The sequence below is a fragment of the Urtica dioica genome, chromosome 4 (assembly GCF_054948205.1).
Source record: "Urtica dioica subsp. dioica isolate 48M chromosome 4, U.dioica_male_clone48M_v1_H2, whole genome shotgun sequence".
Taxonomy (NCBI): domain Eukaryota; kingdom Viridiplantae; phylum Streptophyta; class Magnoliopsida; order Rosales; family Urticaceae; genus Urtica; species Urtica dioica.
Window position 1 is genome coordinate 17,443,703 of NC_142759.1, and position 14,148 is coordinate 17,457,850.

At 37.8% G+C, this 14,148-nt stretch overlaps 1 protein-coding gene across 1 annotated transcript; it reads left to right on the plus strand.

Moving 5' to 3' along the window:
- The first annotated feature begins 626 nt into the window (after positions 1-626).
- LOC149400939 (uncharacterized) lies at positions 627-9,054 on the plus strand. The gene is made up of 5 exons (XM_089610552.1): positions 627-721; positions 790-1,188; positions 1,287-1,435; positions 1,846-1,991; positions 8,936-9,054. Exons 1-5 carry the CDS (start codon positions 635-637, stop codon positions 9,052-9,054), a joined length of 900 nt encoding a protein of 299 aa, XP_089466678.1. The 5' UTR covers positions 627-634.
- The last annotated feature ends 5,094 nt before the right edge of the window (positions 9,055-14,148 follow it).

A 14,148-nucleotide genomic window follows, 5' to 3' on the forward strand; every position in this document is an offset into this window, starting at 1 on the left:
TTTTTGTGACAAGTTTAAATTTTGTGACATATTTTATTACTTTGACTTTCAGCTTTCTATGTGGAAGAGGCTGAACATTTTGTTCGAGGACGCAACGGGCTTGCCTGGGGTGAAATTCCCACGACCCAAGCTGATGGTCGTAAACGCCGGACCCCTCCTCCTCCGGCGGCTAGTCAAAAGCCGGCGTCTCCATCGCATGAGGCAGAGCCGTCTTCTACGCATCGCGAGTCATCGAAGAAGTCAGAGCCGTCTTCTACGCATCGCGAGTCATCGAAGAAGTCGAAGAAGGCGTCTTCAACGCATCGCGAGTCGTCGAAGCGATCAGAGATCAGGCCGGTGACTTCTCCCAGGTTGTCGACGTCTTCGTCGAGTCCTCGTAGAGAAGACATTTCGGATAAGCTACGCCCGCTCACAACTCCTCTAAGGAAAAGACAGAAGGCACAGCTTACTCCGGCACGTCCAGATCGGCAAGTGCGACAGAAGACGTCGCGTTGGGCCGAATTCACTGATCCGACGAGGCCCAAAGTATTTGGAAAAGCCGATCCCCAAGTTCAAGCCGTTGAAGGACGCGAAGCAAAAAGAGTTTGATAATTTCGTTAAGTGGGTGCGGATTAAAAAGTGGGACGGCAAGTTCATGGAGTCTGTTCGACTGAAGACGTGCGACGGAGACACGATTTTCTTCGACACGATATTGACAGAAACCAGATGGCTACATGATTCGGTACGTTATTATATAATTTCACTTTCCCTATCAATTTAAAATAACGCTATATGTTTCTAATGTCTCAGCATATTGATGCTATGATTCACATGGTTCGGGCTCGCCAACGAGCTCTCGACGGATATCGGCAAGACGTCCGAATCATGGATTGTCGGTGGGTCCAGCACGTGTACGGCCGATTCAGAACGGAAGAAGCGAACATCAACAAGGCCATCGAGCTGGGAGCAGAGCCCGAACCCGTGGACTGGGACATGAGGGCAACTATTAGCCCGATGACTGGGTATAGGGACGCCGATATTTTGCCTTGGGATGGTGCTCACGAGATCCTGTTCGTCGTGAACTTCCAGAACATTCATTGGTTCACATTTCGGATCGACATCGAGGCCTGGACCATTACCGTCCTCGACTGCCAAAAGGATCTCATGCAGTCGTCGAACCATCAAAAGGACTTCACTGAGCTGATGGAGGTACGTAAAATGTTATGTTATTCACAATTATTACCTTAGAGCAACAATTAATTAAATTATAAGGGTTACTTAACATTGTTAAAATGTTTATTATTCAGACTTGGAGTCGAGCATTTGCGAGGATTGTGGCCATAGGTGGTTTCTTCAAGAACCATCCCAACTCTTACCGGGAGACTGAGCATGGTGAAATTAAGTTCACTAACCTGACGTGGATCGTCGATGACAAGGTCCCACAATGTGCATACAGGTAAACATGTTCTTTTAAAAAAGTTTTTTTTGACTACTTAATTGAACTTTTTTTGACAACTTTTAAACAATTATCTTTTTATTGACAAGTTATTTTACAAGTTTGTTTATTTTTACAAGTTCATTTAAAAAAGTTTTTTTTACTAGTTAATTGAACTTTTTTTTGACAAGTTTTAAACAATTATGTTTTTATTGACAAGTTATTTTACAAGTTTGGTTTTTTTTTTTTACAAGTTTTTTGACAAGTTTATTGAACTTTTTTTTGACAATTATGTTTTTATTGACAAGTTTTAAACAATTATGTTTATATTGACAATTTATGTTTTTAAACAATTAGTTAATTGAACTTTTTTTTTCAAGTTATGTTTCAACTTTTTTTGACAATTTCTTTTACTTATTCTTGTGTTGTAGCGGTGATTGCGGGATGTTCGCACTGAAGTATGTCGAGCACCTAGTACTGAACGAATCATTTGACACTCTTCAAAGTGTCAATATGAGAACGTTCAGGAAGAAATGGTGCGTGGACTTATTCTACAACCACTTTATCCCGCGATTTTGTATTTTCGGATGTTTATTTTTTATGTTTTTGATTTTCTATGTAATAGTACCTTATAAACATATTATCGAGATAATTTGTTGACTATTGATTGAATATGTTTTTTATTGTACCTTATAAACATGTAATTCAATGAAAGAGATTCACAAAATAAAAAACATCAAAAATTCACTCATTCACAAAGGGTTTAGAACTCGAGACATTTGTGGACGAAAACGAGTCTTGGGACAAAAGCGAGATGAGATCTTCGTCGTTCTCACAGAGTTGAATTGCGAAAAGGTCCATGAGACGGATGACACTCCATTAAATAAAAGTCTAAAGTTAAAGTAAACGTCTTTGACATGACACAAAGTAAACGGTCACTCAAATATACGTTAAAGTTTTAAACTTAAAAATAAAAATAACACAAAGTCTAAAGTTTTAATCCCTCCAAGTGCATGTTTTTCTGTTATGTCCCCTACCACCACATTTCCCGCATTTTCGCTGGACGACAATCTTTTCGCCTTGAGATGGGTATCGATTAATTATTCTTCTTCCTTGTTTACTTTTCTTCGGTCGACCGGCTTGCTTCTTTTCAACGGGTTCCGAAACTTTCATGTTTTTTATCTCATCCGGGACATCCCATTGATCTTCATTGCCAACCGGATATATGGCTTCCTTGTACATCTCAATCCACGTCTCCTTCAAATAAAAGTCACTGCATAACGAGTACACGTCCACGCTTCGATGTTGGGCTGCTGCGATAGAATGCTCGCACGGGATATTCAATTGTTGTGGTAGTCCGCAAGTGCATGTCTTCGCCATAAGGTCTACATCGAAATCACCTCTTACATCTTTGACATGACATTCATATAGACCAAGTCCGTACGCATTGACGAACTGTGCCTTATTATTTAGCTGTGCGAGATCATTTTGCCACGTTGGTGTCAATTTTGTGTTCAACTTGTTCGCTATCTCTTCTCGTTCAAAAAACCAAGTTTGGAGTGTGAATCGAATAAACTCGAGCAACGTCGTAATGGGAAACGTCCTCGCATTCCTTGTTTTGTTGTTGAAGCTTTCTGCGTTGTTGCTCGTCATTAGGTCGTACCTATATAAAACATACTTGATTTATATAATCAACGACATAAAAAATTAAGTACAAAAGAAGTTCTAGACTCTTACCGTTTTCCAGGTAAGAAAGCTCTGGCCCACCGATCGACACCAACTTCTTCGAGATACTTTGCCATCTCGACATCCTTACGTCTCAACTGTCTAAAATTAGCTTCGAATGCTGTTTTACTGAAGGCGTAAGCCGCATCGTAAAGTTCAAAGCGACAATGGTCTGTCTTGAACTTGTGTTGGACATTCAGTTGTAAATGATGGTAACATGCTCCGTGAGGGATACCAGGAAACACAACCTCGACACCATGTATGATGCTAACGTGGCGATCGGATATGAACGCCAAATTAGGTACGTCTTCACCGATAGCTTCTCGCAATCTTCTCAAAAACCAAATCCAAGAAGCATGACACTCGCTATCTACAACTCCGAATGCAAGTGGATATAATTGTGAATTCGCATCCATTGCAATTGCGCAAAGCAACTGTCCCCCGTATTTTGTCTTCAGAAATGCACCGTCCAATGCTATGACCGGCCGACATGCTTTGAAGCCTCTACGACACGCCCCAATGGAAAAGAAAGCATACTTGAATTTGTCACCATCTTGCACAAAGTCTGTTAACGTCCCAGGATTCTTTTGCTTCAACATGTACAGCCAAGACGGTAACTTCTGATACGATTGTTCCGGCGTACCCCGCACGTACCCAATAGCTTTCTCCCTGGATCTCCAAGCTTTCAAATACGATATGTTCACACCCCATCTTGTCTTCACTTCTTCCCTGACGTTATGCGCCGAATACTCCGCCATAGAGTTAATTGAGTACTTGTCTTTAAATACGTGACCGATGACCCATGGTGCCGCTCCTCGATGGCCCTTTGTTCGAACAACACGCCCACATGAGTGTTTACCCTCGTACGACGTAATCTCCCACATCTCAGACCACTGCACGACACCCCTCAACCTCCATGTGCATCTCTCGTTTTTGCATAGAACATACCATCTCTTTTTCGAAGAAGATTTCACTCTAAATTCGAAATTATGTTTCAACGCGTACAAGTGGATATGTTTCTTCAGTTCATGCTTGTTTTCAAATTGCTGCCCAATATATATTTCTTCTGAGCTACCTATTACTTTCAAAGGTTAGTTAAACAATATGTGGTTTCATATTATACTTGAATCTCATTTGAATCCACTTAAATTACCTGTAGAAGAATGACTTGGATAATGACTCGGGTTTTCCTTCACAACATCATCGGCGCTGAACTCGGGTGCTTTCCATGAATAAGGAACGATAGGTGATCCGATCATCGGAGGCTCACGCTGACATTGACCCGATGGTTCATAATGACCCGTTGGTACCGTAAACGTTTCCACAAATTCTTCATATTCTTCGGGATTGGCGAATTCTTCAAATTCTTCACCTCTACCATTGTTATCTCCGTCATATCCATCACTATTCTCTTCATCACCATCGCTACCTTCGTTTTCATCACCTTCGCCACCTTCGTTTTCATCACCTTTGCCATCTTCGTATTCATCACCATTGTGTCCATCATATTCGTCACTGTTGTGATTACAATCTCTATCACGCCTGTATACTTCGTCACCGTTTCCGGCACCCTTGTACTCGTTAAACAAGTCATCGTCACAGCCACCGTCTTTGTTTTCAATTATAGGATCATTTTTTCGATCCTCGATAACAAGAGTATTCCGTCTCTTCTTCGGTTCATTGCGAGACACCATTCCAACTTCCACATATTTCCCTTTACATACTCCTCGATACGCAATAGGTGCAATGACCTCGATCTGTTTCGGTACCAAACTTACACAGAGTGGAAATCTATTACGATATTTGTGCTTCATAAAATGCGAAACATCACCATTGTCCTTCAATACGGCAGGACCTACTGGAATTGTACCGACTGCGTATGGGACTTCGAGTTTTAAGTCGAACGCGAATCTGTCTAACTCGAACTTCTCGTATAAGAAATCTACTAACTCCGTGTACGTTACCTCTTTCGGAATTACGAATGCACAAAATTCTGCATTGGTGAAAACCCATTGGTGTCCTTCCTTCTCCCAAGTGCCGTTAATCATGACAAAAACTGCAAAAAAACAGTCAAACTATGCAAAATAAGCTTCTATATCGTACATCATCGTACAACATCGTATACCATCGTACACCATCGTACACCATCGTACATCATCTTACAGACAGGCATCGTATGGCATCGTACAGCATCGTACAGCATCGTACAACATCGTACAGAACGCAATTTTTATTCTAAATTTCATCGTACAAAACTTTAAATTTCATCGTACATCATCGTATACCATCGTACAAACAAGTTAAACCCAGATTTTGGACTTTGTTTTCAGATCTGATCGATTTTTTTTGCTACATTCTATCATATACAATCATAAACTTTGTAAAAATGATTAAGTTAGTAATCTTACCCATGATTCTTTTGAAACCCCCTTAAGTAGAGAGGATTTGAGTGGATTTGAGTGTGATTGAAATGATAAAAATGAAGTGTGAGAGATGTATAGGGTTCAGAGGGGTATTTTTGTCCGATTTTGGGTCAAAAGTCCATATTTAGATATTTTTAAATATTAGGGTCTAATCTTGATATTTAATAGCTTATTAAGCCCACTTAATGAAATTTCTCTTTTCTAAGGGGTAGTGTCTTTCAGCCGGTCTATATTGGGGCTTGACAGAAGACATTTGTTGTTGTCATGTGGCTCTTCGTTAACTATCATATGTGTCGTGTGTGGGATCGATGTCCGTACCCTTTGTTTGATTTGTCTCCGCGTAGTGGATTATGTTTTGGTGCACACCATAGAATGCATTTGTTTCATTTTTCAGTTTTTTTTATTGTTTGTTTAGCTTTGGTATGTATTTACTTATCATTTTATATTAAAATATTGGTTTGTAATTTAACTAGAGATAGATTAACTGTCTTCTACGGTCACAATAAGGGCAAACTATTCTCTACAATATGGATGACTCTTTGCTTGGTCAGTGAACCTCGGTTGCTTTAATTTTGTTTATGAACTAGGTAAGGCTAATTCAAAAGAGCTGAGCATAAGCGAAAAAATGAGTGTGTATTGATGTCTTCCATGTCCTAAATGCTGGCACATGATAAAGACAATACGATCTGAGATCTATCTATCCCTTATCAAAAGTCATTTGATGTCTGCAATTTTTTATTTTTACCCGTATTGTATTGAAGTAGTTCTTTGCATTGGTTTAATAAATTATTATCTGAAATAGATAATGTATATACATCAAATTAAAGAAAAATAACGTATCATAAGAAGTTATATATTTATGCATCGATGAACTATGTGCTAGATTTGACACGACAATGTTCATTGTTTTTTCTTATGAAAAAAAGGCTTTTGCTTCATAGTTGGAGAACAACAACGAGTCAAAAACCGAAATTGTTTCGATGGTCTAATTGCAATGTAATGTAAGAAGATAGGTGATTGTGCAAATTATAAAAATTTAAAGGGCTAAAATATATAAAATGACATAGTGCTACTCACTTCTTCCTTGGGGTAAATTTGACACACACCTCAAAATATGAGTTGCAGTTGAAGATCAACCATGAGGAAATCAAGGTCTAGGGCTTGAGCAAAAAAAAATTGGTCTAATTGGATAGTCTATAAACCAATATTCTTCTTCTTTACATAAAAAATAAGGTCGGTACTTGGTACAACTCAGATTTTCTTTGAAAACAATGATCGAAATACTGTTACAGATACCGTACTCGGACTCAAATTTTTTTGGTTTCCCAAGAGATACCAATGATTTACCATAGAACCTCCGCCTCCAACTCCACCACCACCATAGGAACCTCCACCTCCACCTCATTCACACCATGAAAATCGTCACAGTCAGCAGACCCGCCTTGATGAAAGACTTCCTCGGACATCACTCGTTCCAGATCAACTCCTAAATCTTGAGCCGTCTCGGAAATTGTAGGATCCGAGTTCTGATTGTCGTTGTCCAAGTGAACTGGAATAATCTAGTGAATCATTTCATCGTCTCCCTCATTATCATTGCCCGAACGTTCAAAAGCTCTTTCGATGATATCCAAAGGATCCATCGGGGCCGTCAAGTTGTCGTGAATCTGAGTTATATCTTTGAGAAGCAATTTCATGTTGTATGTGTTAGGAATATTGCCCACTGAAGATAATAAATAAACATATATGATTAATGAATTGGATAAGAAGTTTACTTTATTAGCATCATATGATTAGTGGGTTGTTTTCTGAATCAGAATCAATAACAACTATCATTCATAGTCTTCGCATTAAACTGAATCACTTGTTGGACATCTGAGTTTGGGCGATGAGATAAAACATGGTCGATGATTGATACATGCATGGATAGCTGTATCTAAAATCATATATGTGGAACAAAAGTGAATGTTGATCACTTTGTAGGAGCATTCTGTACTTGTGATAAGTGTACGGACTGGACAAACTTTGGTTCTTGATGTGTCGTTTAAGTACTGTTATGATGCACTAACCAGGGTCACTACGATGATCACAGTGAGACTTGATCTAAATCATGAAGTGATCATGGACTTCTAGGTCATATTGTCGGATTCTTTGACTCATTCGTTAAAGGCTAATGAGAAGCTGGGATACTTATGTCTTGAGAATCTGGAATGTGATATGAGAAGACAATGGTTGACATATATGGAATCCAGCCGTCCTGAAAGAATGCCAATGTTCACTCACCTAAGGGTTGATTCCAGAACCGATAGATTGCTAGCACTTTCGTAGTAAGTAATGTACGGAATATTGTTTCGCTGGGGAAACAGTATCGAGAAAGGTATAACAAAATAATTGACCTTACTCGATACGGGTTGAACCTGGAGGATCTTGATCACGAACTGACTAGATCAGTGGACACTTTTCATGATCAGAAATATAATTCTATTAATAAGGAGAGTGCAGTCTTACTTTGTGAAGTACTAAACAAGATTGAACGAATCGACTGAAAGAGAAAGGATTATTTCGTCTTTTAATCGGATTTGTAGGAGCTTCTGCTACTAGGTCTTTAATAAAGATAAAGATTATTTATTATTATTACAATCTCACAACTGTAAAAGGTATTAGCAGCATTAATTCAGAAATATGGGTATTTGCTGAATAAAAAGTTATGTATGGTAAAATTTATTATTTATTGTTGGATCAAATAAATAATTAATCATTTATTTATTGTTGGATCAAGTGAATAAATAATTAATTGGATTTTGATAATGGGCCTTGCACAATATGCAAAATTAGGATTTCCTCACTTGGTCGTGGGTCATGCTGAGCGATTTTTTGCAATCGGTATTTACCAATATTTTCTCTTTAGTTGTTTAAATAAAGGAGAGAAAATAATATTAAAAAGGAAATAAGATATTGTCATTTATTCTCTCTCATGATATTTAGGAGAGAATATACTTAAAAGGAAATAAGATATTACATTTTATTCTTTCATAAATAAATATTCTTTATTTAAACACAAAATAATATATCCTAGATATAGATATGATGGATGCGAGAAAAAGTAGGATTCATGAAGGTTCCAGGAATATCTCATTCTACTACTATAAATATGGGTCTAAGAGAAAACAAAAAATCACTCGAAGCATACTGAAAAATTCAACCAACCCTCTCTTGGTCTGGTCGTGTGCTTCTTGTTCTCTCTCTCCCTCAGAATTTTGTGATTCCATTCTTAGAAAAAGAAGAGTAGATCTGAAACTCCATAATCAGATCTTGTGAGATTAATAGAGTGTGCCCACACTGTATTCTTGTTCGCCCTGAGATTACGTTTTGGAAGACTACGGTGTCATCCAAGGAGATCCAAGAGATTCAGAGATATCCCGGAGATTAGATCAGAGCTCAAAGATTGGAAAGGAAGACGAGAAAAAGAAGGTGAACCCGTTTCAGAAGCTTTAAGGAGAAACCCGTAAGTTTTCTGATAACTCGTCTATTTAATTCGACTGCTTGATAATTGCTCTCATGGTTTGATATTAATTAAATAAATCTAGATCTTGTTAAATAACCTTAATTAATTAGCTAAGTAGCGTAATTAATTTATTCCGCATGGTTATGATGAGGTGAATATGTTAGGAATATTGCCCACTTGAAGATAATGAATAAATGATTACTAAATTCGATAATAAGATTACTTTATTAGCATTATATGATTAGTGGGTTGAGTTCTAAACAATTAGAATCAATAACAACTATCTTCCATAGCCTCCGTATCTAACTGAGTCACGTGCTGGGCACCTGAGTTCGGGCGGTGAGCTAAAACATGGTCGATGACTGATATACGCCTGGAAAGCTATATCTAAAGTCATATATGTGGAACACATGGGTGAAGGCTGATCACTATGTGGGAGCATTCTACACTTGTGGTAAGTGTACGACCCGGACAGGTCTTGGTGTAGATGTGTCGTTTAAGGACCGTTACGACACACTAACCGAGGCCACTATGATGGTCACAGTGAGACTTGATCTAAATCCTGAAGTGATCATGGACACTGGGTTATGTTACTGGGCTCTTTGACTCATTCGCTAAAAGGCTATTCATGCTAATCACAGCTTATGTCTTGGGAGTTTTCTCAGAGCATGATTCGAGTGGGAAGTGATTTACAGATACGGAATCCAGCCTTCCTGAAAGAAGGTTAATGTTCACTCACCTAAGGGTTGATTCCAGAACCGATAGATTGCTAGCACTTTCGAAGTAAGTAACGTTCGAAAGAATCTTTCGCTGGGGAAGCAACAATGCTTAGGGCTGATATGTATCAAGAGAAGTATAACGGAAAAATTGACTTCTCTTGACACGGGTTGAACCTGGAGGATCTTGATCACGAACTGACTATATCAGTGGACACTCGTCACGATGAGTAAATATAATTCTAGTATAAAGGAGAGTTCAGTCTTGGCTTACAAGGTGGAGTATTTGACCAAGATTAGACGAATCGATGGACAAAAGAGAAATGACTATTTCGTCTTTTTCATCGGATTTGTTAAGCTCCTATTACTAGGTCCATAGTCCCCGATTCGGCTCTGATAAAGGCGGATAAGAACTTTCTTATAATAATGTTTATCATTATTAATCTCACTTGCTGTAATTGTGATTGACAGCATTAAATTCTGGAAAACGGGTATTCGCAGAATTAAATAAATATTTATGGTAGAATTGTTTATTTATTGTTTGATCAAGTAAATAAACAATTATTAATTATTTGTTTATTGTTGGACCAAGTAAATAAATAATTAATTGGGTTTTAAGCAATTGGGCCTTGCACAAATATGAAAGTCGGATTTAGGGTTTTGGCACTAGGGTTTGCGCAAATCCCCTTGGCCGTGTGCCTAAAAACCGATTTTTATAATATTGGTATTTACCAATATTTTCTCTTTAGTTGTTTAAATTAAGGAGAGAGAATAATATAAGATATTTTCCTATATTTTCTCCTTATTTAAAGGAGAGTATTTAGGAGAATATTTAGGAGAATATTTAGGAGAAAATTTAGGAGAATAATATATTCTCCTTTATTATCTCACTAAATAAATTATTCTCTATTTAAATATCCCATAGATATTGATCTGATGGATGAGAGAAAAAGTATGATTCACTTGTTGAGATCCAAGGGCCTAGATTAAATCCTCTAGTGTGAACACAATAAAAGGAAATAAAATATTCTGGAAGATTCCATTAATATCTTCTTTTTACTACTATAAATAGGGGTTCATGAGAAGGCAAATATATGCAATTAATTTGTGGAAAATTTCGTCGCTCTCCCTCTAGGGTGTGCGAAATTTTCAGCCTCTCCCTCCCCTCGGAAATTCGTTTCCATTCTTAGTAAAATAAGAGCGAGATCTCGAAACACCTAGTTTCGTGATCTAGTGAGATAAAGACTGTGCCCACTCATCTTTCTTATTCGCCTCGGAGATTACGTTTCGGAAGACTAAGGTGTCATCCTCGAGTCCTTCATCAAGACGTTCAAGACGAAGACGGATTGTGAAAGCTTTCAGATCGTGAGCCAAAAACTGTAAGTATTCGTTTTTTCGCTCTATATCGGTTGCTTGACTTATATGCTCTCGTGAATTAAATTAATTAAACATAACTAGATCTTGTTAATTATAACCATAATTTAATTAGCTTATGATCAGCGTAATTAATTATTTTCCGCATTAATATGGTTATATGGTGGAATAATCTCAAAAGAGGCGCGTCGGAGCGATCGTTCGTGTCCGATGCGCGCTCGATCCACCAACAGAATAATCACCAACAACATGAGCAAATGACAAGCTTCTCAAGCTCTTGTACGCTAAGCGGTTCCTCTGTTTGGTGTGGATCAGGGCGAAGGTACTACAATTCCTCTTGCAAGCAGACGACGATGAAGTCTGTGACAAGATTTGGATGGCCAATGCATGTAACGTCGGAGTCTAATTTCCGTAACATTTTCACCATTCACTTGCAATCATGTGAAATAGAGCAATATAATTTCATTTCATAACATTCAATGACATTCGATGAATTTTTTATAACACTTACTTGCACACAACGTCTCTCTTTCAGAGATAGTACTTTTTTGTGCAAAGTCTCTTCTAGCGTCCTGAAATACGATTAAACGTAATTCTGACATTAAACGTGACCAAAAATACATAATAATAAATCTCAATGAATAATATCCTTATAAAATTATACCTCTTTTCTAAGAGTGGCCTCATCTAACTCTGGATGCAAGGTATCGAACACATTCATGACAACCGCTATGTGCGTATTATCAATTACAATGTTAGGGTTAAATTGCAACTTTAGATTGAGGAAGAAAGCTACAAAACTATGAAATATTAACAACAAATCATTATTGGAGGAGAAGTTTACCAGAATAAATGTACCTGCTATGTGTAATGGATGACACATCTGACTACACCGTCTATGCTTTACGATGTCGATGACCCATTTTTTGTCGTTGTGCGATTTCAACTTTTTCTTTTTCTCATGGAACATATAGAACAACAATCCCATTGTCGGATGCACTTCGATGTCCATCAATCTAAGAGTGGTGTACATAGGCTCAAAAATCGAATAGACATCATCGACAAATATTGCCAAAACCTCGGGTTCATAAAAGTCTCGGTGGTGTATTTACCCGCATGTGTGGAGCTCAGTTTGGTATCTTCCAGCCATTGACTACTGAACATCGTCCTTAACGGAGACATTTTCTCCAAGAGACTTCTAAGAGCGAGATAGTTTGTTGCAAAACTTATTGCCCCGGGACGGATAATTTCACCTGGGGAAGCCTGTCGTAACTTGGACAACACAACTCCGTGGTTGTAGATAAACTTCGTTGCATCCATCACTGCTTCAGTTGTCCCTTTAACACTGTCTCTCTTCCCAATATCTTCAAATATCATATCTAAAAATATGTGAGGCGTAAGGTGTCCAGTACTGTCACAATGCAGAATTGTATCATGAAGTCCTACGTTGGAGGACGAAGAAAGTTAGCATGCTATGCATAAAAGACGTAAAAGACGCTGATACATGATTATCTATTTCTGTTGTGGATGAATTTCCATATGTTTTTCCAGATAAAGTTATATATTGATCTTATTCTCGATACCTTGCCAAGGGTTGAGGACTTGTTTGATCAACTGGGAGGATCTCGATTCTTTTCCAAGATAGATCGAAGATCTGGATATCACATACGATGAAGTTCCAACCCAAGTTGTCAATAGGAAAAATGAAGAGTCTTCGTAACCGGGACATTCCGTTGGTGAAGGTTTTGTGGACACATCACGGAAGCGAAGAAGCGACTTGGGAGCTGGAGAGCGATATGATGGAAAAGTATCCGTACTTACTTCATGTACCCAGTTAGATCTTAAATCTCGGGACGAAATTTCTCTAAGGAGGGGAGAACTGTAGCGACTTGAAATTTTAAGATTAATGTTGTAAATTAAGTTTCTCAAAAGGACGAGAAAATAAAATGGAAATATATTTTGCTCGGAGTTTAATGGACGAGAAAATTATGTAATTAATTTTCTAAGAATTATTTCTAGTATTTTTGGAGTGGAATAATAAGTTTATCGAATTAATTTGAAATATATTAAGGTAAGGGGAAATCTCGGAATGAAATAAAGGATCTATTGAGTTCGTCGCGAATAATGAATTATTTTCCGAGGAAATATTCCGGAATTTAATTTAAGAAAATAAATTCTCAAGGACGAGAATTATTTCCGAGAAACCTTAAATATATTTGAATTATTTGAGAACGAATGAGACTTTTCTCGGTTTCTCAAGCATAGCAATACAAGGATTTAATTATTTCTTTTGGGATTCAGAACAAGAGAGGAACGCGGTTCGCTTATTAGAGTTATTTCTCGGTTTTGAGATTTATCGTAGTTTCTTGTTCGAGTTTACGCGTTCTCGTATCGTTTAAATTTTTGTTCCGAGGATATGTCTTTGGGTACTACGATTCTTTTAAATCGTACGTTTGAGTTTGAGTATCGTGAATTACTCATAGGATTCTGATTCAAGATCGGTTTGATTTATCGTGATAGGACTCGAGACTGAAAGTAGTTTAGAGGCTTCACGGAGTAAGTGATTGTCTGGATTCTCGGTTTTAGTGAACGTTCAGGTTCACATGACGAGCGAACGTCTCGTGGAAGAGTGACATAGACGCTTACTCTCGAGGTAGGTTATTATAACCTTCTCTCCTGATTTTTACGGTTCGGCCTCTAGTATATATTATTTTAGATGTATCTAGAGACACGATTTAAATTTCTGTCATTTACATTTCTGCAAGGTATACTTGTACGTGTATGGTGATTTACACGTGACAAGAATATTATTATTATAAAGTAAGTATTATTTTCGAAAATCTTTTTAAAAATCAAACCATTACTATAGCACCTACTGGGCATCAGGCTTATTCCTATTTTCCTCAAATTTTTCTTATAATCACGATGTGAGAAGGAGAAGGGTTAGCAAGACCTCGGGGTTAAGTGTGGTTGAGAGTTTGAAGGTTTTGCTGG

Coding starts and splice junctions, on each gene's coding strand:
- LOC149400939 (XM_089610552.1), top strand. CDS start 635: ATGGAGTCTGTTCGACTGAAGACGTGCGACGGAGACACGATTTTCTTC. Junction 1,189..1,286: donor ACTTCACTGAGCTGATGGAG/GTACGTAAAATG, acceptor TTTATTATTCAG/ACTTGGAGTCGAGCATTTGC. Junction 1,436..1,845: donor GTCCCACAATGTGCATACAG/GTAAACATGTTC, acceptor CTTGTGTTGTAG/CGGTGATTGCGGGATGTTCG.